Source organism: Dama dama, chromosome X, assembly GCF_033118175.1.
Source record: "Dama dama isolate Ldn47 chromosome X, ASM3311817v1, whole genome shotgun sequence".
NCBI lineage: Eukaryota > Metazoa > Chordata > Mammalia > Artiodactyla > Cervidae > Dama > Dama dama.
The window spans coordinates 88,991,162-89,018,618 of NC_083714.1; the positions used below are offsets into that span (position 1 = coordinate 88,991,162).

A 27,457-nucleotide genomic window follows, 5' to 3' on the forward strand; every position below is an offset into this window, starting at 1 on the left:
TCAAGCATCAGATGCTTGCTTTCTTCTGCCTTAGGAAGAAGCCAAAGCGTTTTCCTTTTTCTTCCCAGTCTCATTTTTCTAACCTACTTAGCTGCTGGCTCCTCCCTGCCCAACCTTTTGTAGTCTAGGAACTAGGCTTAGCTAACTCCTGCAAACTCCAGTTCACACATAGACTCAAATTGAATGTGTGCCCTGTAATGCCCCCAGCTGGCCTATTTCATTTTGTTCTGCCCAATATTTTGTTTCATTTAGTTTGGGTTTTAAGGCCAAGTAGAATTTTCAGTTTTGATTCCCTCAAGAGGAAGAGGTCCCTGTCTTTCTATTATGAGCTGGTGCTAGAGTGGAGCCTTCACCAACACCACCAGATGAGATAGCACATACAAACAGAAGGTGGCAGGTAGAGTAACAACAGCACAGTTGTGTTTACTCCCCCACTTTGCATTCTTTCAGCATTTAGGAACTGGATTTTGTGCGCTTTTTTTTTTTTTTTTTTTAGATTTTGTGACTTCTTAGAAGGGTAAAGCTATAATAGGGTAAAAGTATGGTTCCTGAAGCCAGATACTCACACCATTTACTAACTGTGTGACCTAAGGAAGTTATTTAACCTCTCTGTGCCTCAATTTCCTTATCTGTAAAATGGAGCTAATATAGTACCTACTTAATAGGGTGTTTGTAAGGATATAATGAACTAACCCATGTGAAACACTTAGAACTATACCTAGTATATGGTAAGGGTTCAGTAAACATTAGCTAATATTATTTTTAAATATATATGATAACAGAAGAATATAACAAATTCACATATTCCCACCATTCAGAATTGAAACTGGTTGAGATTTTATTTTAGTTGTATGCCTTTTCTTAAAAATAATTACAGATAAGTTGAATATTCTGTGACTCTCATCCCCAGTCCTATTCTACTCCTGACTCCCCAAAGGCATCCATCATCATGAATTTGATGTGTATCTTTCCAGTCCATTTTCACAGTAATCAGAAATAAGATATGGTATCAGGGGGATGGGGTGGTGGTGAGTGGTATGTTTTTTACACAAACAGTACCATATCACTTTGCAACCTGCTTTTTTCACTCAATGTTGTTTTGAGATCTATTCACATAGATCTAGTTGAGTCCATTTAACTGCTCTATAGTATCTCATTGTATAGTTATTCTGTTTTATTTATTCATTCACATCTGAATAGACATTTGGATCAGTCCTGATTTTTTGCCACTGAATTCAGTCAATTGCAGTAAACATTCTTATACTTGTCTCCTTGGACACATGAGCAAGTTTCTGTAGAGCACAGAGCTGCAAATGGAATTGCTGGGTCATAGGATCTATCAGTTTTCAATTTTTCTAAACACTGCAGACTGGCAGAGGCAATAGAGTACAGTGAGTAAGAGCAAGACCTGGGGTCCAAGTAGGCTCTATTACTTCCTAAACTGTGTGACTGAGTAATTCTTTGTGCCTCAGTTTCCTTATCTGTAAAATAAGGAGAATAGTACATACCTCATAGATTTGTCGTGTGTGTTAAATTTAAGGTGCTTTAGTGACTAAAACAAGGTAATCTAGTATTCTTTTTTTACTATTTTTATCACATTTTCTCAAATGTGAGAGTAGATCTTTTGTAAATTATAGATATGTGAATAGAAAAAAAATACTAGAAGGACATTCATTAAAATGATAACTGATGTTAGAAATATGTGATCTTTTTTTCTTTGTGCTTTTTTGTATCTTCCAAATTTTCTACAAATGAAAATTGTACCTTTGAGATTAGAAAACAAAATCACAGTAAATGCAATTTTTAATGAAAATAAAGGAATTGACATTTTTAAAAAGTAGAAGAATTTCTCTTCTGGTGAGCAGGGGCACTGCAAGAATAGTGAAAGAGGCCTCAAGGAGTAGCTTTGTAAATGTTTAGAAACAATCTAAATGCTAATCAATAGAGGTTTGGTCATTGTGAAATGATCTCCAAGATAATACGGTTAAATAAAAAGGACAAGTTCAGGCTAATGTATAAAGTATGCTACCATGTGTGTGTGTGTGTGTGTGTGTGTGTGTGTGTGTGTGTGTGTTAGTTGCTTAGTTGTGTCTGACTCTTTGCAACCCCATAGACTATCATCATACTGTGTTAAAATTATATTTTTATGCTCACATATGCAGTCTATCTTTTGAAAGCATCACAAGAACACTGGTAAGGTAACTTAGTGTCTAAGACATGGCAGAGACTTGTTCTTTTAGTAAATACCTTTTCCTACCTTTGGAATTTTATACCATATGCATCTATCATGTGCTCAGATTTTTTTTAAATAAAAAAAATTTAAGTAGCTTATGCTTGAATTTAATGAGATTTTCACAATTATTGTCAATATCTCCTCAGCTACCTTTAATCTAGCTTCCAAAGTTAAGGGGAAGAGGCTAGATCAGAGCCCTGACTTGCTCTGCCATCTAGTTTTAGAGCCTGTACTCATACCAGCTATGCTGCTGCCCTACTCCCAATACAACCATTGTCCCATTATCCAGGCACCAAAAAGTGGAAAGTGGTTCTTGGAGAGCATAACAGACTGAGTAGAGGAGTGGGTGCATGTGTGTATGTGCAACTGTAAACAATTATGCAAAAAATGTAAGGTGGAGAATGGTAGGAGAGGTAGCTAGAGGCCAGACTCTGTAGCTAGTGTTTTATGAATCATGCTAAGATGCTTAGACCTTCCTCTCATAGATGTGGTGACACTAAAGAGTTTACAGTAAGGGAGTAGTAACAAGATCCAGTATTTTAGAGTTTACATGGGTTGCTGTACAAAGGATTACTTTGAGAGATAGGAAGAGAAGCTGAAATGCTAAAAGATGATGAAGGCCTGAATTAAAAGTATGATCTAGGGGAGTATGGATATAGTACATATACGGCTGAGTCCCTTTGCTGTCCATCGGAAACTATCACAACATTGTTAATTGGCTATACTCTAATACAAAATAAAAAATTTTGATAAGGACCTGTGATTTATCCCTACATGTGTATCCCACAACACATGTTAAAGTATCTTGAACATAATGGATAACATTCAATAAAAATGTGGATTTTTTTTTTAAGTTGAGGTAGGATTTGAACTCTGGCCTGCCTGACTCCAAAGATCAACTATTATTTCTCCATATGACACACTGCTTGAAGAAATGAACAACTGAGTTTCGTTCATTTTTGGCTTTCCCCACACTAACACCAGAAGTATTACCAGAAGATATGTCTTCACTTACCTTGAAACAGAAAGAAAAAGGCCCCCTCTTCAGAAATTCTATAGATTCACAAAAACAATTCCTTTTAGAGGAGGAAACCTTGAAATACATGCTGTCACCTTTCTGGTTTGGCTATTTTCATTAATTACTCTTGCTTACAACCTCTTGGGAAAATAGGAAGTTTGCATCCCTCCTTGTTCTTTAAATATTTTTTTCTTTACTATTAGTATAAATTGCCCAGAAAAATTTATACTTCAGATATTGATACTTTTAGAGAAGGATATCATCCATGAATTTCCAATTTCAAAAAAAGTGGAATAATTTTGCAATTAACATATTTTAATGTGTTAACATTGTAATTTACATATTTTAATCTTTGATGATTCAATAGACAATTCATGAATCCAGAGTGTCTCAGGGTCAGTGCTAAAAACATCATTATCAGTAATTCCCTTGTGGTCTAGCAGTTAGGACTCTCACTGCTAAGGACCCAGTTTCAGTCCCTGGTCAGGGAACTAAAACCCCACAAGCCTCGAAGCACAGCCAGAAACAATAACAACAACAGAAGCATTATTATCATGAGCTCCTAATAGAAGGGGCAGGGTTTACTCATGCTGTATCTATCCTCACTGCCTAGTACATAGCAGAACTTCATTGAATGAATGGATAGGTGGATGGAGGATAGATGGTAGAGAACTGTAGCAGTAGAGTGGATAGATTTCTTCTGAGACTATAGCTTTCCTAGTGCCATCTTGAATGTTTTGCTTTTGCTTCTTTCTCCTTTAAGTAGAATACGGAATAACAAGGCTAAGAAGATTGGTCTATAGGAGCTTGGGGGATAGAAGAGGGAAGAAATCATTTAATGACCCTTCATTTTTTTTAAAAAAATGACTTTATCAAGATAAAATTCTCATGCCACAAAATTCTGGTATTTAGTATATTCACAAAATTGTCAATCATTGACACTGTCTAATTCCAGAACATTTTTGTCCCCTCTAAAAGAAATTCTCATATCAACTAGCAGTCAATCTCCATTGCTCTTCTCACAACCCTAGTGACAATCTATTTTCTGTCTGTATAGATTTGCCTATTCTGGACATTTCATATAAATGAAATTCTATAATATGTGGTCTTTTATCACTGGCTTCTTTCACTTAGCATAATGTTTTCAAGGGTCATCACATTGCAGCATGTATCAGATCAGTACTTCCTTTCTTTTTATTACCATGTAGGAGCTTTCTGAGCCAGTAATTTGTGGTTTAGGTTATCACAGCATTTGGTACATGTTGAGCAAGTGAAGGAATTCATCTGAAACTGAAGAGAAGCCAGCATGAATACAAGCCAGAATGAATGAGATTTCGGCCATCCTCATCCTTGGCAGTGGCACAATTATGCTGAGCCAAAGATCTGTCTTAATAGGATGGCAGGCCCAAGTTATGTGTTGTGACCTCCTGTTGGCACTGGTCTAGTCTGGGAAGGGCTCATGGGTGCTGGTGTAATGAGATGAGGCAAGTGCCTCATAGCTTATGTTTCTTGCTTGGGTGCAATTCCTCGTCTTCAAACATCTGAAAAAAGTATGTCGGGGATCACCTGGTTCCATTTGTTCCGTTTGCCAGTGGGCAGAGTATACTGCACTGTGCAGACAGGTTAGACAGTTTATTGTAGGCTGATGAAAGCAGATTAAAAAACCATCAGCTTGGTGGGAAACTAGCTCAGAATCCAATCCAAATGTCAGATGAAATATTTACACAGCCAGGAGATAAACCAAAGGAAACAGTGTGCCCTTTGTGTGTGCCTCTGAGTGTGCAGGCACACAGAGCTGCTGACCATTTGTCAACTTCCAAGATTTATTCTGCTGCTTCTGGCAAGGGACAGCCTAATGATTTAATAGCTTGTCAACACCTACACAGAGAAACAAGGACTGGCACTTCCTTATTTCTTATTTTCTTTGCTTTAAATAGGAATTCCTCTTCTAAGTCACTGGAACCTGGAAATCAGACTGTCAGGTTTCTCTTGAGTTGAGTGCACAGTTCCTGAATCTGAGCATGATGAATGTTATAACTTTCCTGTTATACAAACACAGGGTTGCTACCCTTTCAGAAGAACCTATTGAGTTCATGTCCTAAAGCCTGAGTGCTACAGACCGTTGCCATGAGCCAATTTCAAATGGAGTGAAACTGTTTTGTTTCTGTCCCATGAACCTCTTGAGTTGAATGCCTGCTTGAGCATTCCAGCGCCTAGTTGCCACATTTACATTCGAGATGGGGAAGTTATTTAGAGGATTTAGTGTGGAAGAAGACTGGACTTCTTGTGCAGAGTATTATTCTCTAGGCATCCTTTGGCAATTGTAAGTTCCCTGAAAGCAGGAACCATGTCCTCTTCAGCTCAACAAACCCCGCACTGCCAAGTATAGCATCTGACACACAGTCATGCTACATGACTGATTTTCAGACAATTCAATCATGATCTAGTGAATAGAATGATGATTGAACCAGACACTTACATGGTCTATTATAATACAACCTTGAGTACACTGGGTTTTTAATCCCAAAGAAATATAGTATAGTGAATTGGTATAAAATTTTACTTCTCAAACTTTTATATACTTGTGAATTACCTAGGGCTTTTTAAAATGCAAATTTTGATTCAGTAAATCCAGAGTAGAGCCTGAGATTGTACCTTTCTTGTAAGCTCCCAGGTGATACAATGCTGCCTGTCCAGAGATCACACTTTGAGTAGAAAGGATTTAGAGCTAACCACTAGAATATGGAAACCACTAGCACATGGTAACCACTAGCACCTGAAATGTTGCTAGTACAAATTGAAATGAGCTATAAGTGTAAAATGCACATCAGATTTCAAAGACTTAGTAAGAAATAATGTAAAATATCTCATTAATAATTTTATATTGATTGTATATTAAAATGATTGTGTTTTTAATATATAGTGTTAAATATGTTTGTAAAATTAGTTTTACCTGTTTCTTTTTACTTTTTTAATGTGGCTACTCAAAAAAATTTTAATTATGTATACTACGTATATGGCTCGCATTCAGTTCAGTTCAGTCGCTCAGTCCTGTCCAACTCTTTGTGACCCCATGAACTGTAGCACACCAGGCCTCCCTGTCCATCACCAACTCCTAGAGTCCATGCAAACCCATGTCCATTGTGTCGGTGATGCCATCCAACCATTTCATCCTCTGTCGTCCCCTTCTCCTCCCACCTTCAATCTTTCCCAGCATCAGGGTCTTTTCCAGTGAGTCAGGTCTTTGCATCAGTTGGCCAAAGTATTGGAGCTTCAGCTTCAGCATCAGTCCTTTCATTGAATATTCAGGGTTGATTTCCTTTAGGATTGACTGGTTGGATCTCCTTGCCATCGAAGGGACTCTCAAGAGTCTTCTCCAACACCACAGTTCAAAAGCATCAATTCTTCGGCACTCAGTTTTCTTTATAGTCCAACTCTCACATCCATACAGGATTACTGGAAAAACCATAGCTTTGACTAGGTGGACCTTTGTTGACAAAGTAATGTCTCTGCTTTTTAATAAGCTATCTAGGTTGGTCACAGCTTTTCTTCCAAGGAGCAAGCATCTTTTAATTTCATGGTTGAGTAATCATCTGCAGTGATTTTGGAGCCCAAGAAAATAAAGTCTGTCACTGTTTCCATATTTCCCCATCTAGTTGCCATGAAGTGATGCCACCAGATGCCCTGCTCTTAGTTTTTTGAATGTTGCATTTTAAGCCAGCTTTTTCACTCTCCTCTTTCACCTTTATCAAGAGGCTCTTTAGTTCCTTTTCACTTTCTTCTATAAGGGTGGTGAAATCTGAATATCTGAGATTTTTTATATTTCTCCCAGCAATCTTGATTCCAGCTTGTGCTTCATCCAGCCCAGCATTTCACATGTACTCTGCCTATAAGTTAAATAAGCAGGGTGACAATATACAGCCTTGACATACTCCTTTCCCAATTTTTAACCAGTCCGTTGTTCCATGTCCAGTTCTAACTGTTGCTTCTTGACCTGCATACAGATTTCTCAGGAGGCAGATCAGGTGGTCTGGTATTCCCATCACTTGAAGAATTTTCTACAGTTTGTTGTGATCCACAAAGTCACAGGCTTTAGCATAGTCAATGAAGCAGAAGTAGGTGTTTTTCTGGAACTCTCTTAGTTTTTCAATGATCCAACTGATGTTGGCAGTTTGATCTCTGGTTCCTCTGCCTTTTCTAAATCCAGAATGAACATCTGGATATTCTTGGTTCACATACTGTTGAAGCCTAGCTTGGAGAATTTTGAGTATTATTTTGATAGCATGTGAAATGAGTGCAATTATACAGTAATTTGAACATTCTTTAGCATTGCCTTTCTTTGGCATTGGAATGAAAACTGACCTTTTCCATTCCTGTGGCCACTGCTGAGTTTTCCAAATTTGCTGGCATATTGAGTGCAGCACTTTAACAGTATCACCTTTTAGAATTTTAACTAGCTCAGCTGGAATTCCTTCACCTCCACTAACTTTGTTCGTAGTGATGCTTCCTAACACCCACTTGACTTCACACACCAGGATGTCTGACTCTATGTGGGTGATCACACCATCATGGTTATCTGGGTCATGAAGATCTTTTTTGTATAGTTTTTCTGTGTATTCTTTCCACCTCTTCTTAGTATCTTCTGCTTCTGTTAGGTCCTTACCATTTCTGTCCTTTATTGTGCCCATCTTTGCATGAAATGTTCCCTTGGTATCTCTAATTTTCTTGAAAAGATCTATCTAGTCTTTCCTATTCTGTTGTTTTTCTCTATTTCTTTGCATTGTTCACTTAGGAAGGTTTTTTTTTTTTTAATCTCTCCTTGCTATTGTTTCTAACTCTGATTTCAGATGAGTATATCTTTCCTTTTCTCCTTTGCTTTTCACTTATCTTCTTTTCTCAGCTATTTGTATGGCCTCCTCAGACAGCCGTTTTGCCTTTCTGCATTTTTTATTCTTGGGAGTGGCTTGGATCACCACTTCCTATACAGTGTTATAAACCTCCATCCATAGTTCTTCAGGCACTCTGTCTATCAGATCTAATCCCTTGAATCTATTTGTCACTTCCATTGTATCATTGTAAGGGATTTTATTTAGGTCATACATGAATGGCCTAGTGGTTTTCCCTACTTCAATTTAAGTCTGAATTTTGCAATAAGGAGTTCACGATCTGAGCCACAGTCAGTTCCTGGTCTTGTTTTTGCTGACTGCATAGAGCTTCTCCATCTTTGGCTGAAAAGAATGTAATTAGTCTGAATTCAGTATAGACTATCTGATGATGTCCATGTGTAGAGTCAGTCATCTCCTGTGTTGTTGGAAGAGGGTGTTTGCTATGACCAACCAGTGTGTTCTCTTGGCAAAACTCTGTCATTTACTCCAGGTATCTGTTGACTTCCTACTCTTGCAATGCAGTCCCCTGTGATGAAAAGGACATCTTTTTTTTCGTGTTAGATCTAGAAGTTCTTGTAGGGCTTCATAGAACCATTCAACTTCAGCTTCTTCAGCATAACTGGCTGGGACATAGACTTGGATTTCTGTAATATTGAATGGTTTGGAAACATACAGAGATCATTCTTTCATTTTTGAGATTGCACCCATGTACTGCATTTCAGGCTCTTTGTTGACTATGAGAGCTACTCCATTTCTTCTAAAGGATTCCTGCCCACAGAAGTAGATATAGTGGTCATCTGAATTAAATTTGCCCATTCAGGTCCTTTTTAGTTCACTGATTCCAAAAATGTCGATGTTCACTCATGCCATCTCCTGTTTGACCACTTCCAATTTACCTTGATTCATGGACCTAGCAACCATTATCTGATCACTAAGCTAACCAAGTAGAGACTTCAGTGGCCACACTTGACAAAGAATACAGACTGTATAGAAGTGTTGCAGAATAGTCACTAAACAAATACTACCAGCATTAACAACAAACCCTAGGGAGGGAGGAATCTGATTTCCAAAGTTGACTCATTATATAACTTTATTTTGTTAAATTTTATTTTATATTGGGCTGGAGTTTATTAACAATATTGTGTTGGTTTCAGGTGTACAGCAAGTGATTTAGTTGTACATATACATGTACTGATTGTTTTTCAAATTCTTTCCCCATCATTATATAATTTTAAATGTCCACTTTTCAGGGAAAGTTACAAAAACATGCAAAGAAATGAGAAGTATGGTCAATATACTAGAAAAGATTAATCTATATAAACGTCCCTGAGGACATCTAGATGTTAGACTTACTTGACAAGGACTTAAAATCAGCTATTTTAAATATGCACAAAGAATTAAAGGAAAACATGAGAACAGTTTCTCACCAAATAAAGAATGTCAATAAAGTAGCAAAATGTATAAAGTAAAATAAAATAGAATACACAAATTCTGGAGTCTGAAAGTAAAACAATTGAAATGAAAAATTCACTAGTGAATTTGAACAAGCAGAAAAAAGAAACTTGAAAATAGGTCAATTGATATTACATAGTCTAAGGAGTAGAAAGTAAAAGTAATAAAAAATGAACAGAGCTTCAGAGACATGTGTGACAATATCAAATGTACCAACATACAAATAATGTGAGTCCCAGAAGGAGAAGAGAGAGAGAAAGGAGCAAAAAGTATTTGAAGAAATAATAGGGGCTTTCCTGATAGTCCAGTGGTTAGGAATCCATCTGGCAACACAAGGGACACTGGTTTGATCCCTGGTCCAGGAAGATCCCACATGTTGTGGAGCAACTAAACCTATGCACCATAATTACTGAGCCAGCTCTAGAGCCTGCAAGCCACAATTACTGAAGCCCATGCACCTAGAACCTGTGCTCCACAGCAGGAGAAGCCACCACAATGAGAAGCCCATACACCACAATGAAGAGTAGCCTTTGTTAGCCACAGCTAGAGAAAGCCCACACGCAGCAACGAAGACCCACTACAGTCAAAAGATAAATAAATCTTTTTAAAAATTAGTCATAACAGTGCAGTCTAAAAAAAAAAGAATGGCCCAAAATGTACCAAATTTGATGAACGATATTGATCTATACATCCAAGAAGCTCAACAAACTAAAATAGGATAAAACAAAAAGATCCACACTGAGATATATCATAAACTGCCAAAAGACAAAGAATTTAAAGCAGCAAGAGAAAACTCATAATGTACAAGAAATCCTCAATAATATTAATAACTGACTTTTGATCAGAAACTATAGAAACCAGATATTCATAGTGCTGAAAGCAAAGTCAACCAAGAATTCAAAAACTGGCAAAACTATTCATCAAAAATGAAGGGGAAACTGCAGTCACAAATAAACACTGAGAGAATTTAATATTATAAGAAATATTAAAGGGAATCTTTAAGGCTGAAATGAAAGGACACTAGACAGTAATTTGAATCTATGTAAAGAAATAAAGACCACCAGTAATAGTCACTACATAGGTACATATAAAAGTAGAACGTATTTTTCTTTGTAACTTATTTTCTCCTACATGCTTTAAAAGACACCTGCATAAAGTAATAATTATGTATTTGGTAAGTACACCATATATAAAGATGTAATTGGTATGACAATAAAAGTGTTAAGGAGGGGTGCAGGAATGGAGCTATATAACAGCAAATTATTTGCATAATGTTGGAGTCAAATTGGTATTAATCCAAACAAGACTGTTAAAAGTTAAAATATTAATTGTAATTTACAGGTCAACCACTAAGAAAAAAAATACTTATACATATATATATTTATATGTGATACATTTAAAGTAACAAGGGAATTTAAATGGTACACTGTGTGCATGCATGCTCAGCCACTTTAATTGTGTCTGACTCTTTGTGACCTTATGGACTGTAGCCCGCACTACAGTCCATAGAGTCCCACTCCTCAGTCCATGGGATTCTCCAGGCAAGAGTACTGGAGTGGGTTGCCATGCCAAATGATACACTAGATGATATCTAGTTAATTTTTAAAGGTGATAATGGAGGAATAGAGGAACAAAAATGTATAAGATATAGAAAACAAAAAGCAATGTAGCATATGTAAACCATGCTTCAACAGTAATTATGTTAAATGTAAACCAATTAAACACTCCCATTAAGTCAGAAATTGGCAAAACGAATTAATAAAACATGCTCCAACTATATGTTGTCCATAAGAGAAATACTTTAAGTTCAAAGTCACACATAGGTTGAAAGTAAAAAGATAGCAAAAGATATATCATGCATACAGTAACCAAGAGAGAGCTGGATAGCCATACTAATATTAGACAAAATAGATTACAAAATAAAAATTGTTAATAGAGACAGTGAAGTACATTTATTATGATAAGTGTCAGGCATCAGGAAAATATAAAAATTGTAAATACATATGCACCTAACAACAGAGCCCCAAAATATGTAAAGTAAAAACCGTAGAATTGTAGGAGCCCATTGCTACTCGGCCCTGCGCATCAGCATGGCGCAGAGGGAGGCCTGCATCTACGCCTGCAAGGAGTCCTGCAATGACACTCAGTACAAGATGACCATCTCCATGGACGTCTGGCCTTCTGAGGCCTCTGAGGACTGGATTTTCCACGTCTTGTCTCAGGAGCGGGACCAAAGCAGCAATATCACCTTGAGCAGGAAAGGGATTGTCAAGCTCAACATCTACTTCCAAGAATTCAACTATCGCACCATTGAAGAGTCAGCAGCCAATAACATCGTCTGGCTGCTCTCAAACCTGGGTGGACAGTTCGGCTTCTGGCTGGGGGGCTCGGTGCTCTGCCTCATCGAGTTCGGGGAGATCATCATCGACTTCGTGTGGATCACCATCATTAAGCTGGTGGCCCTCACCAAGAGTGTGCGGCAGAAGCGGGCCCAGGCTCGCTACGAGGGCCCGCCGCCCACCGTGGCCGAGCTGGTGGAGGCGCACACCAACTTTGGCTTCCAGCCGGACTCAGCCACGCCTGGCCCTGATGCAGGGGCCTACCCGCATGAGCAGAATCCGCCCATCCCGGGCACCCCACCCCCCAACTATGACTCCTTGCGCCTGCAGCCGCTGGATGTCATCGAGTCTGACAGCGAGGGTGATGCCATCTAGAGCCTGCCCTGCCCCTCCCTGCGGGCCAAGAATTCGAACCTGAGCAGCTGAGACATCGCCCAAGGCCAGAGTCCAGGTCCCTCCACAGAGAGGCCGGCAGCTCTTGGCCAGCCCCAGGCTGAGGGCTCCGAGGGGTCACGGTGCTGGTATGGATATGGGAACTGTGTTCCTGCCCACACCCTCAACCTGACCTGACCCTTGGCCTGGGATCTGCGACCCAAAGCACTGTCCCCTGGAGGCAGGGCACTTCCCTCCCAGTGACACCGTCTGCCCCAGAGATGAAGGCAGGCAGGCACACTGTGCCCTCTGACCCCAGAAGGAGCCTTCTTTTCCTCCTGCCTCAGCTGGCCTGGTGAATGGGTTGAGTGAGGGTAGAGTTGGTGGAGAGCAGGCATCAGGGTCTTGCCAGGTGGCACATGTTTTGCTCTGGAAAATAAAAGTGGAAAACATAAAAAAAAAAAATTGTAAGCAATTCAGCAATAATAGTTGGAGACATCAATACCCCACTTTCAATACTGGGTGAAACAACTAGACAGAAGATCAACAAGGAAACTGAAGACTTGAACAACACTATAAACCAAATAGCCCTGACAGACATCTATAGAACATGCCTCCCAACAACAGCAAAATGCACATTCTTAAGTGCACATGGAACATATTCCAGAATAGAATATATGTCATAACATAAAACAAATCTCAAGAAATTTAAAAGGAGTGAAATCATACAAAGTACTTTGGAATAAAATTAGATGGAAAGAAATGAAATTAAAAATCAATAAAAGAAAGAAAATTGGGAAGTTCTCAAATATGTGGAAATTAAATAACCCACTCCTAAATGATGAATGGGTTAAAGAAGATATCACAAAGATTGTTAGAGAAGACTTAGAGATGGATGAAAGCCATATCAAAACATGCCAAAGCTTATTATTATTTCACTGTGGTGAAAGCAGTGGTTAGAGGGAAATTTGTAGCTGTAAATGCCTATAATTAAGAAGAAGAAAGATCACAAATCAATAACCTAATGTTCCACCTTAAGAAACAAGAAAAAAGAAGGGCAAACTAAGCCCAAAACAAGCAGAAGAAAGGAAACAATAAAAATTAGAGCAAAAATAAGTGAAAAAGAGAATAGGAACACAATTGAGAAAAATCAATGAAACCAAAAATTGATTCTTTGAAAAGATACACAAAATTGGGAAACCTTTAGGTAGACTGACCAAGGGCAGAGGGGGGAAAGAAAAGATTCAAATTGCTAAAATCAAAAATGAGAGTGGGACCATTTCTACCAACCTTACAGGGAAAAAAAGGAGCATAAAAGAATACTATGAACAACTTGTATGTCAACAAATTGCATAACCTATATGTAATGGACACATTCCTAGAAAGATATGCACTACAGAAACTAACTCAATAAAAAAATAAAAAATCTGACTAGACCTTAACAAGTAAAAGAGATTTATTTAATAATTTTTTAATCCCACAAAGGAAACCCCAGGCACATATGGTTTTACTGGTTCATTCTACCAAGTATATAAAGACTTAGCATTAACCCTTTAGTTTTAAAAAAAAATGGAAGAGGAGATAACACTTTCCAGTGCATTCTATGAGTCAATATTACCCTCATACCAAAACTAGACAAAGAAAAACACAAAAAAACTACAAACTATCATCTCTTATGAATATGGACACACACACAAAAATCCTCAACAAAATACTAGCAAAGCAAATCCAGCAACATGTAAAAAGGATCATACACCATGACCAAATAAGAATGCTCAGGAATGAAAAGTTGTTGTAACATCCGGAAATCAATTAATGAAATAAACCATATCAATAGAATAAAAAAAGATCATCTCAACAGACACAAAAATTATTTGACAAAATTCTGTGCCCTTTCATTCTACATCCAATATCATACTGAATGGTGAAAGACTGAACGCTTTTCTCTTAAGATGAGGAATAAAACAAGAATGTCCATTCTTGCCACTTGTATTCCACATTGTGCTGGAAGTTCTAGCTAGGGCGATTGGAGAAAAAGGAATAAAAGGCATGCAGATGAGAACAAAAGCAAAGCTGCCACTATTTTCAAATGACATGATTTTGTATATAGAAAAATCCTAAGGTATTCATGCAAAAATATTATTAGACTTAAAAAATGAGTTCACATGACAAAAATCCAGAACACTAACAATATCAAATGCTGGCAAGTGGTAGAACAGCAGAAATTCTCATTCACTGATGCTGGGAATACATAATGGTACAGCCACTTTGGAAGACAGTTTGGTAGTTTCTTACAATATTAAACATACCACAGGATCCATCAATTGCACTCCTTGGTATTTACCCAAAGGAGTTGGAAACTTAACGCCAACATTAACACCTACACATGGATGTTGAGAGCAGCTTTACTCATTATTGCCAAAACTTTGAAGCATCCAAGATGTCCTTAAGTAGGTGAATGGATAAACAAACTGTGGCACATCCAGACAATGGGATATTATTCAGCACTTAAAAGAAATGAGCTGTCAAACCATGAAAAGACTTGGAGGAACCTTAAACACATATTATTAAGTGAAAGAAAGAGTCTGAAAAGGCTACATATTATATGATTCTAACTGTATGACATTAGGAAAAAGGAAAATCTGTGGAGACAATAAAAAGATCAGGTGTTGAGGATGGCAAAAGAAATGAATAGGTAGAGCATAGAGGATTTTTAGGTCATTGAAAATACTCTGTGTGATACTATAATGATGATTATATGTTATTATACATTTGTCCAAACCTATGGAATGTCAGTGGACATTGGGTGATAGTAATGTGTCAGTGTAGGTTCATCAATTGTAACAAATGTACCACTCTAGTAGGGGATGAAGTTAATGAGTAAAGTGATGCATGTAAGGAGACAAAGGGTGTTTGGGAAATCTCTGTATCTTCTTCTCAATTTTTCTGTGAACCTAAAACTGCTCTGAAAAAATAAATCTTTTCAAAAAATAAGTTTGGCAAGTTTGCTGGATATAAGATCAATATACAAAAATCAATTGTATTGTAACACACAGTGAAAAGTGAAAGTGAAAGTCACTCAGTCGTGTCTGACTCTTTGCGACCCCGTGGACTGTCCATGGAATTCTCCAGACCACAGTAGTGGAGTGGGTAGTCTTTCCCTTCTCCAGGGGATCTTCCCAACCCAGGGATCAAACTCAGGTCTCCCGCATTGCAGGCGGATTCTTTACCAGCTGACCCACAGGGGAAGCCCAAGAACACTGGAGCAGGTAGCCTATCCTTTCTCCAGGGTATCTTCCCGACCCAGGAATTAAACCAGAGTCTCCTGCATTGTAGGTGGATTCTTTACCAACTGAGCTGTCACATAAGCAATGAGCAATCCAAAACTGTAATTAAGAAAAAAATCCTATTACAATAGCATAAAAAGAATGAAATGCTTATAAATAAATTTAACAGAAGGAGTGCAAGAATTGTACACTGAAAACTACTGGAACAGTTGAAAGAAAATAAAGGCCTCTATGTATGGAAAGACAGCTTGTGTTTATGGATTGGAAGATTCATTATTCTTAAAATGGCAATGCTACCAATGTTGATTTAACAATTCAACATAATTCATATCAAAATCCTGGTTAGTTTTTCTTTTCTTTTTTTTAAAGAAATTGACAAACTGATACTAAAAATCATATAGAAGTGCAAGGAACCCAGAATATCCAAACAATCTTGAAAAAGAACAAAATTGGAAGACTCATACTTCTTGATTTAAAATTTTACTTTAGAGTTATAATAACAGAGACCTATATAGAGCAATAGAATAGAAATGAAAGTCCAGATATAAATCTGTATGTCTATGGCCAATTGATTTTTGACAGGAATTCCAAGACTATTCAGTGGGAAAAGAATGATATTTTCAACAAACACTGCTAGGACAACTGGATATCCACATGCAAAAGATCATGAATTTGGACCCTTACCTCACTCTATATACAAAAATTAATTCAAAATGGATCAAAGACTTAAATGTAAGAGCTAAAACTATAATACCCTTAGAAGAAATATAGGTGTAAATCTTCATAACCTTGGAATAGTTTTTCAATATGACTCAAATACCTAAACTACCAAGGAAAACAGTGTTCTTATCACAATTTTTATTTTAAAAAGGTAAGATAGATAAATTGGATTTCATCAAAAAATAAATACCTTTGGGCTTCAAAGAACACTATCAAGAACATGAAAAGACAGCCAATAGAATGAGAGAAAATATTTTTCAGAAGAATATTTGCAGATATATGTCTGATAAGGATCTTGTATCCAGAATCCTTTTAAAGTTAAGAGTTTTTAAATACTCTTACAACTCAACAAAAAAAAGCAAAATAACACAATTAAAAAGGGGGCAAAAGGGTGTGAATTGAGATTTCTAAAAAGAAGATATGGCCAATAAACAAATAAGGAAGTGTTCAACATAACTTGGAGAAGGAAATAGCTACCCACTCCAGTATTCTGGCCTGGAAAATTCCATGGACTATACAGTCCATGGAGCTGCAAATGGTCAGACACTACTGAGCAACGTTCACTTTCACTTTCAACATAACTACTCATTAGGGAAATGCAAATCAGAACCACTATGAGATACCCCTTCACTCTTCTAGGTTGACTATAATATTAAAAAGATAGACAATAGCAAGTGTTGGCAAGGGTGTAGAAAAACTGGAACCTTCATACGTTGCTGTGGGAATGTAAAATGGTGCTACCACTTTGGAAAATAGTCTGGCAGTTCTTCAAAAAGTTAATAGAGTTACCAAATGACCCAGAAATTCCACTCCTAGGTATATAACCACATATGCTCATATAAAAACTTATACACAAAATTTCATAGCAGCATTATTCATAACAGCCAAAAAAGTAGAAACAACCCAAATATTCATCAACTGATGACTGGATAAACAAAATCTAGTATATCTATACAATGAAATATTATTCAGTCATAGAAAGGAATAAAGTACTGATACATGCTACAACATGGATGAATCTTAAAAACTTTATGCTAAGTGAAAGAAACCAGACACAAAAGACTACATCGTATATGATTCTACTTATGTTAAATATCCAGAAGAGGCAAATCCATAGAAACAGAAAGGAAATTAGTGTTTGCTAGGGGGCTAGAGGGTGGGGAAATTAATGCTTAGTATGTATGGGTTTGGGTTTTTTTTTTCTGGAGTGATGATAATGTTCTGGAATTAGTAGTGACGGTTGCAAAACCTTGTAAATATACTACTCATGTACGCTATAAGGGTGAATCCACAAGGGAAAAAAATAGAGGGACAGATTTGGTCCATTGGCAATAGTTTGTCAATCTCTGGTTTGACCGTTGTTTTTAGAGTTGCATAGACCAGAGACGGAATTCTAATTTTCAATTTATGAGCTCTGTGACCTATAACAAGTTACTTAACAGCTATAACCCTCACTTTTCTTTATATCATGGTGATATGTAGAGTAACTCCCTTGTACTGTATGAGGATAAAGTTAGATCAAATATAAGTTCCACAAAGGCACTCTTTTCCCAGAGCCTAGAACTAACATGTATTCAATGTACATGAATAAATAAGTAAAACATTTAGCAGTTACTGTCTCACAGTAATAAATATTAATAATAGCAAACCCTTATATACCATTTACTCTATGCCAGGTACTATTCTAAGTGCTTTGCAGAACTTTTTCTCATTTCAATACCTAGAGTTATCATCATCCCCATTTTCCAGATGAGAAAACTGAGGCACAGATAGTGTAGATAACCTGCCCAAAATCACTCAGCTATGAAGTGATAGAGACAAAATTAAAACCCAAGTGGTCTGGTCCAGAGTCCATGCAATAAATGTTGAGTGTGAATATGATTATAATCATCATCAAGTTTAACATATACCCAAGTATACCAATTTCATTTCTCTCTTTGATATCTGAGCACACACTAGCACCTCTACTTCCTAACACTTGATTTAGGGTGAGGATGCTTCCCAAGTCTTCAATGTTCTGCTAGGGGGCATGTTCATCTTTTCATCTGTCCTTCATTCATGTATTAAGCATGTATAGGGTCTCTACTGGGCTTCCCAGGTAGTTCAGTGGGTAAAGAATCCACCTGCAGTGCAGGACACACAGGAGACAAGAGTTCAATCCTTGGGTCAGAAAGAGCCCCTGGAGGAGGTCATGGCAACCCACTCCAGTATTCTTGCCTGGAGAATTCCATGGACTGAGGAGCATGGTGTAATACAATCCAAAGGGTCACAAAGAGTTGAACATGACTGAAGCGACTGAGCATACACACTTGCAGGGTCCCTACTATGTTCTAGGCCCTGTGCCATATAAACATAAAAAGACAGACTCTCTGTCCTCAAAGAGCTCAAAGTCTAGTTAGGAAGAGAATCATAATCAAGATGATAAGGGCTGTAGTAGGGCTATGTGGAAATGGAGAAGACCAAAGGCGGAGTGTGGAGGTAGGAGGAAGGAAGGACCTATGAGAGTTTCCTGGAGGAAACTTTACCTAGAGAGGAATGTGGGGTAATCAGGAATAGGACAGGACCATCAAGTCAAGAATGAGGTTAAAGTATATACAGAGGCCAAGAGGCCCAGGAGCTCTTGGTGAAACCCAGCAGGCAGAGTCCAACGTGACCAAAAGCCAGGCTGCAGGGGGGACCTGGAAAAGCTTATAAGGGCCTAGGTGCCATGCAAGTTTGGTCTTGAGCAACTACCTAGCATTGTCAGCAAATACCTGACATTATTTTCTATGCCGGCATTTATCACCATCTGACCTATCATACCTTTGCTGTTTATTTACTGTCTGTCTCTTTCCACTGGAATGTGAGCTCCCTGAGGGCAGGGACTTGGCTTTGTTCACTTTTGTTTTCTGCTGCATCTCCTTTACGTACCACAGACACATGTTTGTATTCCCTGGCTATTATAGGCATGAAATAAAAATTTTCAAATAAATTAATGAGTGAAATAAAATAAAGAAACTCATGACCTGGGGGCTCTAGAGAAGACAAAGAGTATTACAATACAGACTTGACACCTAGGAGCTTACAGACTAGAGGGGACCTAACAGGTGGACATGAGTCCCTGTTACACTCTGCCTCCTCCCTTCCTACACTTCCTGCCTTCTCTCCCAGAGCTTTCAGACTGTCCCCTGACCATTAAAATTCCCTTCCCCTCACACATTTCTCCACCCCAGCCAGGACTTTGTGCTCCCTGACAGTGGCCCATGCTCCAATCTGCCCTCCCTCCTGGCTCTGCCCGTCCCATATCTCAGTCCTGAGAGCTGCCTGCCTCTGCTAGGTGTTGTTAGCATGATCAAACTAATTTTCAATGATGTATGAATCACTGTCAGAGCAGTCTAGGTTATATGACTTTTTAAACTTTTTTGTTATGGAAACTTTCAAAGCAGAGAGAAGAGTATGGTGAAACCCCATGTACCCATCACCCAGCTTCAACAATTACCAACATTCTGCCATATTTCTTCTATTCCTCATTTTTTCTTGAAGTATTTGAAAGCAAATCCCAGAGACCATACCATTCCACAGTTGAAAGTGAAATTCTCTCAGTTGTGTCCAATTCTTTGCGACCCCATGGACTATACAGTCCATGGAATTCTCCAAGCCAGAATACTGGAATGGGTAGCCTTTCCCTTCTCCAGGGGATCTTCACAATCCAGGGACTGAACCCAGGTCTCCCACATTGCAGGTGGATTCTTTACCAACTGAGCCACAGGGAAGCCCAGGAATACTGGAGCAGGTAGCCTATCCCTCGAGGGGATCTTCCCAACCCAGAGATGGAACTGGGGTCTCCTGCATTGCAGGTGGATTCTTTACCAACTGAACTATGAGGGATTCCACAGTTGCTGGCCTGTAAATATTTCAGTACGTTTCTCCAACAGATAAGGACCTTTTCTTAAATAACCACAATACCATTATCAAAGCTGACAAATTAATGATTCCTTAATACCATCTAATACCAGACACTATTAAGTTTTACCCAATTGTCTCAAAAATATCTTTCTGCATGGACTTGTTCAAACCGGATCCAAACACAGTTCACACATTAGGGCATGTACTTTTTAGGCTTAAGGCCACTAGGTAGAGTTTCAAGCCTCATAGGAAAATGGAGACTAATCAGCTCAAAGCACATCTAAACATTCCAAATTCTCTAACCCTAGAACCTCAGTGTGGCCTGTCTCTGGCTAGAGAAAGGAGCTAGCCATCCAAACCTCTCATCAAAGCTTTTTTATTTTTTATAAGGGATAGAAAGAGTGTTGCCCCAGGGTGGAACGGGGAGGGGAGAACCAGAGAAATGTGTAGCAACTAGCTTTCTGGTCTGCCTCCTATCCAGAGCACCCCCCTCCCAATCCCCATCCCAATCCTGGCGAACCTCTGAAATATTTGGTTCATCCGTGTAAAAGTAATCGTAATTGCAGTCATTCCTGCTTACCATTATGCCTAATTATAGTACAGCACAATAATCATATGTGTATCATTAAAGATGTGTCAGATTGACTTTGTCTTGAGTTTTATTTGATTTCAGTATGAAACTGCTTCAGTACACACAGCTTCAGAGCTTGTTGCTCCTGGTCCCAACTAGGGAGCAGGGGACCAGCTGTTGGAAAGCCAGCAGCTGAGCATCCCTTCCCATCCTGTCCAGTCCCTCCCATCCAGTCCCGTTTACTCCTGTCCACTTCTTTGTGCTCTGACTGCTGCAGCTTATGCTGGAGGTGCCCACCTGCCTGCCCTTCCTCTCTTCCTCTCCATGGGCTGCACATCTGGGCTCAAGGCAGAATGATTCACTTATAAACAGAAACAACCAAAACAACAGAACCCCGCAGGCTCTGCCAACATCAACTGCTGCTTCCCCGATCCACAGGGATCTCAGTCAAGCTTCTTTTGACTCAATCCATGCAACATCTTCATTATTCTCCCCATTGGCAGGGGTAGGATGGGGAATGTGAGATGAGCCGATGTGTCCAAAATCATCGAGTTCATCATTAGCAGAACCAGAAGGAGAATCAGAGGCTGTGGCTGCTGAGCCAAAGCTTCTATAGGAACCATGTCTGGGTCAGGCTCCATCCATTAGGCCTTCCTCTCTAGTAATAGATGCGTTTTCAAATATACAAGGTGATGCTGTCTGCACTGCTGGGCAACTTCCTGAGCAGCAGGCACATGAGAGTTGAGGGGTGGGAGTGGAGGGCAGCACTTTTCCAGCTCACATTTACAAGTTGTGGGAACAAAGCTGATAGCCAGGACCAGGCCTTGCCTTATTGGTACATTGTCAGGCTGCCTCTTCCAGCAGGTTTCTTGCTGCTTGCCAGCACTGAGGCAGTCGCTAATCAGGTAAACCAGTGTGGAAGAATCATGTCCACCATATCAGATCATTGCCTAATGAGACTTCCCTTTGGGTCCTGTGCAGACCTGATGAATGAAGCTGGCACATGTATGCCCAAATGCTCATTCATTCAGCTGGCCTTGAGTGAGGCCCATCTTTGTGCTTGCTCTGTGCTAAGTAAAGCTACCATCTGGTTCTTGCTCCTGAGAGCTACACTCCTGGCTGAATGGGGAAGACAGTTATATAAACAAATATGTCAGAGTGGGACTTAGGGCTGTAAAAGACCTTATGAAGGTACAGATGAGGGAGCAAGGATCTTACTTTGGGGGAGTCAGCAAAGACTTCAAAGAGGTTACATTGGAGCTAGGTCTTGAAAGATGAGTAAGAATGGTCTCGGCTGAGAAGGGAGGACTGCGTGATAATTCTTTGCACAAGGAGTGGTAAGCAGAAAGGCCAGGAGGTATGACAGAGTGTGAAGGAACCCAGGACCCTTTTGCAGATGTAAGCTACATAACTTTCCATTAAAGTATCTCGGGGGCTTAATAATTTAGACTTAGACTTCCAGGTAAACTATCACTCCAGTGTACTGATTTTCCATGGCATTTGCTTCCCCGACCACCCCCCTCCCATCACTTTTGGGCCAGCCTTTTGGCCCTTCTGCAGTCTCTCTGCACTTAACTCAAAAGCTGGTGCTGAAATATGCCATTTCAATTTGTTTATTCTAAATTTTGCACCAATCACATTGACCCACAAATGGCTTAGGTGTGTGTTCTAGGTTTCTTGGAGCAGAAAAAGGAGGCAATTTTTTCCCCCTAGAGTCAGTCCCAAAGAAGCAGAGCCCACTTGCCATGGGCAGCAATGGCACAAATTCCCTGGAGACGCCTGAACTCTGTGTGCTAGGCCTCTGCTGCCCTGTGTCTGTTCTCAACCAAATGGCCTGTTTGCTTAGCTGCTGACTGTTGTCTTCATTAGAGTGACATTAAAACACTTGGTTTGAGCAAGGCAAGGTAATGAATTGTTCTTGTGTGGACTCTTAAGTAAACTATTAGCAGACTTGCCTTGGTACAGCATTACTAATCTGCTGACAAGCATTAACCATTTCTAAAGCATTGAGGGGCCCACAAGTTAGAATTTTTGTAATGAAAATGCCCCTCCCCCATTTATCTAGCCTCTAGAGCTTTTCAAAACATTTCTTCCATTGATCTTCATAAACAGTCCTGCAAAGTTGGAAGGGTGGAGGTCTGTGTCCCTATTTTACCAACCTGGAGATTGAACCTTGAGGAGTTAAATGATTCCAAGTGGTTCTAATGTTATTGGAAAGCAAGCCTCTAGTCATGATCATGGTGTCAGGAGCTTTCCTACTACTCCAAGCTCCTGCTGCTGAGCCATCCCCCCACCACCAACATGGTAGGGGTTGCAGGGGGAATGTGGGCAGAGACAGTGCTCCCACATTTACAGGACAGCTGGCTGTGGTCACTCACACTGTCTACATGCTCCCCTGCACCGTTCACTGCACACTTGCCTTAAGAAGGACCTCCAGATGTTTGCCATGTTAGCACCAAGAGAGTACAATAGATAAAGAGTAATAAAGAGTAACCTCAGGAAGCAAATACCCCTTCAAGATGTAAGTCATTTACTCCCTTCTTACCAGCAGGATCAGGTTCAACCTGCATAAATCTATTTTAGCGTACTTTAATTGCTTATAAACTAAATGTTTCCTGGATATGCTACCGACCATGAATAATTAGAATCATTTCAGTGACTGGGTTTTGGAAAGTGAACGGGAGAGCAGACAAGAAGGGGCTGCTCAGAAGGGAGAGTCATTTGTTAAAGCCTGAGTGGGAACATTGTCTCCACCGTCTCCAGTTTTGTTTTTTCATGATGTGACTAGAGCTGCCTGTTTTTCAGTTACTCTGACTGCCCTTCATTTTTTTATGCATCTCTCAAGTAACACTAGCTGCTGACAGTAACAAGGCCCAAGTGGCCCCATGCCAGACTCATTCGTTCACTCAGCCAAGATGGATGGAGCACCTACTATGTGCCAGGCCCAAACCAAATCGCAAGGCTAAGGAAAAAAATAATACCCAGTTCCCAACCTTGAGGAGACCATGGCCTGGTGGGGGATATGGACACATAGACAAACAATTTTGCTATAACGTGATAAATGCTAGAATAGACACCTGACAGCGAGCTGTGGGAACGCAGAGGAGGAACTTACTCCATCAGGGGGAGTTGAGGCCAGCACAGCTGAGGAGCAACATTTAGCAGGGGCACAAGGGAAGCAAAAGGGTTGACTAGATAAAGAGGAGCAGGGAGAGATGTTCCAGTGCAATGTGGCTACAGTGTAGGGGGCAGAGCCTGGCCTGTGGTGTAAGATAAGACTGGAGGAGTCAGCTGGGCCAGACTGTGAAGACCTTTGTGTGTCCTGCTTGAGAGTTTGAACTGGGTGTTGCAGTCAGTGGGGAGCCAACCTTGGTTTTTAAGTAGGGGGGACAACCTGATCAGATCTGAATTTTGGATGGAAAACTCAGGGAGGGAGGGGAAACAGGGAAATCAGTTAGAGGCTGACTCAGAGAGCAGAGCTTTGCTTTGTCTTCCCTCTGGACTCCAGGAGCTCTTGCCTGGATGCCTATTACAGCACTTACCACATAGCATTAGAACTACTTGTTTGCACATCTGCCTCCCCATCCACTCCTTGAGGGTAGGGTCTGAGTCTCAGTTATCACTTCACCTCCAGAGCCTGGTGCACAGGAGTCCTTGGGAGACATTGGTATCAAGTGAATGAGGGAACAAATCAATCAATAGGATCTAAGCTAAGTGACTAAGTACAGCAGAGCACACAGCAAGCAAGTTCAACTCTTGATTTGTTCCCACGTAACCACCGTGATGGCTATATTAGAGAGAAATCCTACTCTCACAGAATATCAAGTCCATCCTTCACTTTTCCTCTGCCTCTGCCAAGCCCATCAATCTAACAATGTCCATCACAAAGGAAGGATGCACTATTCAGAGAAGACAAGAAAGTTGCTTACAAAGCTGTGCTGGTGCTGGTTATGACCCTGTACTCTGTTCTTTCTCATAAATTAATTTTTGATGACTTGTTAAGAATATGTCTTCTTTGTCTTCATTCTGCTCTTTCTGCCTTTCTTATCTTCTCTCCCTTCCTATTTAAATCTTATTCATTCTTCAAGGCCAGTTCAGTTGCTTCCCATCACCACCCAGCCCCCACATTCAGAATTAAGAATTCCCACTTGAGTTCCTGTAGCTCCAGAGAAATGACTCACCTATAATGTTCATCTCATCATAGTTCTTCCTGCACCTCTCCACCTTTTGTACTAGACTGTAGGCTCCTCAAGGCCAGGGATGGTCTGCTTCATCATTCTTTCCCTAGCACCTCCCACCCAGCATCTTGCCCCAGCAGATAACTAGTAAGTGTTTTCAAATAATACCTCAAGCATATTGTGTGCTATTTGGCTGTCCCCTTAGAGTTAATGCCAGTCCTGACAGTACCCTACACCTCTCTCTATCTTCTTACAGCTGGAAAGATATGATTTTCTTCATCTGACAAATGGCAAAGAAGAAAAATCATTGTTCATCAAACATTGGGAATATCTCCCAGAAATAGAGATTCCCTAATCTCTATCCCCTTATCCCATATCATTTTGGGTATTTTGAAAGCACAGAATCCAGCGCATCTAACAAAACATAAGCATACTGACCCATTTAGGGTCATAACTTCACATCTGTGCTGAGGAGCTTATTGTATAATAGGTCTCACCTATGATGTTAAGTGAAGAAAAAGAGAAAATGAACATTCTCTTTGGAAGGACATACTGAATTAGCTCAACTTGGAACACAGTAAGCATCCAGAACCAAGAATTCAAGTTTTTCAGGTAGAAATGTCCAACAGACAATTATAAACTCATCAGTGGATGAACCTGGAAATGTAGGATCTCTGCACAAAAGTGATTAAAACCACAGCAGAAAGTGTAAATTCTTGCAGAGGGGGAGAAATGAGCTGAGAGTACAACATGAGGACACCTACATTTAAGAGACAGGTGAAGGAAGACAATCCAGGGAAGGAGACTGACAAGGAACAAAGAGAAGAGTGGTGATGAGAGAGAAGATACCACCATAGATGAGACAGTGGTTGATGACAGGTGCTGGAGAGAGAGCAAATAAAGTGAGTGATCACTGAAAACAAGACATTAGGTTAGGTAATTAGGGGATGACTCTTAGTCAGGGGCTTCTCTGATGGCTCAATGGTAGGGAATCTGCCTGCATTGGAGGAAACTAAGAGACATGGGTTTGATCCCTGGGTCGGGAAGATTCCCTGGAGAAGGGCATGGCAACCCACTCCAGTTTTCTTGTCTGGGAAATCCCATGGACAGAGGGGTCTGGCAGGCTACAGTCCGGAGGGTCACAAAGGGTGGGATACAACTGAGCAACTAAACAACTTAGTGTCATAAGGCATGTGTGCTAAGTCGCTTCAGTCACTTCCACCTCTTTGCAACCCTATGAACTGTAGCCCATCAGGCTCCCCTGTCCACAGGATTTCCCAGGCAAGAATACTGGAGTGGGTTGCCATGCCCTCCTCCAAGGGATCTTCCAAACCCAGGGACTGAACCTGAGTGTCAGTCTCCTCCACTGGCAGGCAGGTTCTTTACCACTAGTGCCACCTGTGAAGCCCCTAAGTGTCCAGGGGCACCCCTGAGAAGCCCCTAAGTGTCCTAAGGTAGGACTAACAAATACTGGATACATAAGACTACATCCCTCCAGCCCCCAAGCTGCCTACCAGCTATTCCCATGGATTATATGACAAATTGGTTTCAGCACATTTTCCTGCTGAACCTAGATACAGCCTCAGAATCTTTCTCAACACAGTACCCCAAGCAGCTACTGTCAATCAGTCAGAGTTGCCAACAAGCTAAAATCTCTTTGCCATCCTTCTAGAAAACTGTTCAATGGAGGTGTGGGGAAGAAGTGCATTGAAGTGTCTGAGAAATGAAGAGGTCAAGATGGTGAAGAAAAAAAAAATCTTAAGAAGTTTAGCAGTGAAGAAACAGAGAGGGCAGTTGCTTGGAGTAGGGTAAAGATCGAGCCAAGGCAGCATTTACAATCCTCCAGTAGAATCCATTTCCTTACGGTCATCTTAATACTTGTCCGACAGTAAGCCAGGTAAATCAATATCCCTATACTCTCCCTTCTTCCATCCCACCCTTGGCTGAAGGAAAAATTGATGTAAAAAAGCTTCATGTGTAGGCTTGTTTCCAAAATATTCATTTGATTAACAGAGACATATGGTATAACCAGAGTTGGCCCTGCATATATTTATGAAGGAGGAATTCTCTCTAATAGTGGAAATTTGAGGATCAACCGTAATATGGGAAAGGTATTAGTCTTGGCCCGGGGCCCTTCCCCCAAACCCCTTGAAACCACACCCTGAAGTTTCCTTGGCCTGCAGGGAGATCCCCTAGTGAAGTGGCAGCCACCCTGCCTTTGTCTCCTCTGCCACCTCTTCTGTACCTCTTTCCCTTCCTTGACAATTTAGCCCACACACACATTTTTATCTCCTCTCCTTTCTATCACTTCTGTCCTCTTGCCGTTTCCTACCACTTCCAAGTTCTCATTCTCTTCTCATCTCTTCTATTTTTCTTAGTCTCATTCATTTGGATCCTCTTCTTGATCTCTCTGCCCTCTTTCTAGCTTCAGAGTTTTGGACTACAGGGTAAGGTCTTCACAAGCTCACCTTCATTCAGTCTGAATGGACATTAGTAAAGAAATTCAGTTTTGCTAC

The 27,457-nt window shown here is 40.0% G+C and overlaps 2 protein-coding genes across 3 annotated transcripts in view; both read left to right on the forward strand.

Moving 5' to 3' along the window:
• Window positions 1-27,457, forward strand: part of HDAC8 (histone deacetylase 8) — a 256,182-nt gene that overhangs the window by 188,754 nt on the left and 39,971 nt on the right. The window lies entirely within an intron of this gene.
• Window positions 5,489-12,303, forward strand: LOC133052114 (amiloride-sensitive sodium channel subunit beta-like). The gene is made up of 2 exons (XM_061136886.1): window positions 5,489-5,574; window positions 11,640-12,303. The coding sequence occupies exons 1-2, from the start codon at window positions 5,489-5,491 to the stop codon at window positions 12,301-12,303; spliced, it is 750 nt and encodes a 249-aa protein (XP_060992869.1).

Excerpts from the sequence above, each read along its gene's own strand:
- LOC133052114 (XM_061136886.1), top strand. The coding sequence starts at position 5,489 with ATGGGGAAGTTATTTAGAGGATTTAGTGTGGAAGAAGACTGGACTTCT. Across the intron at positions 5,575-11,639 it reads CTAGGCATCCTTTGGCAATT|AATTGTAGGAGCCCATTGCT; the intron begins GTAAGTTCCCTG and ends TAAAAACCGTAG.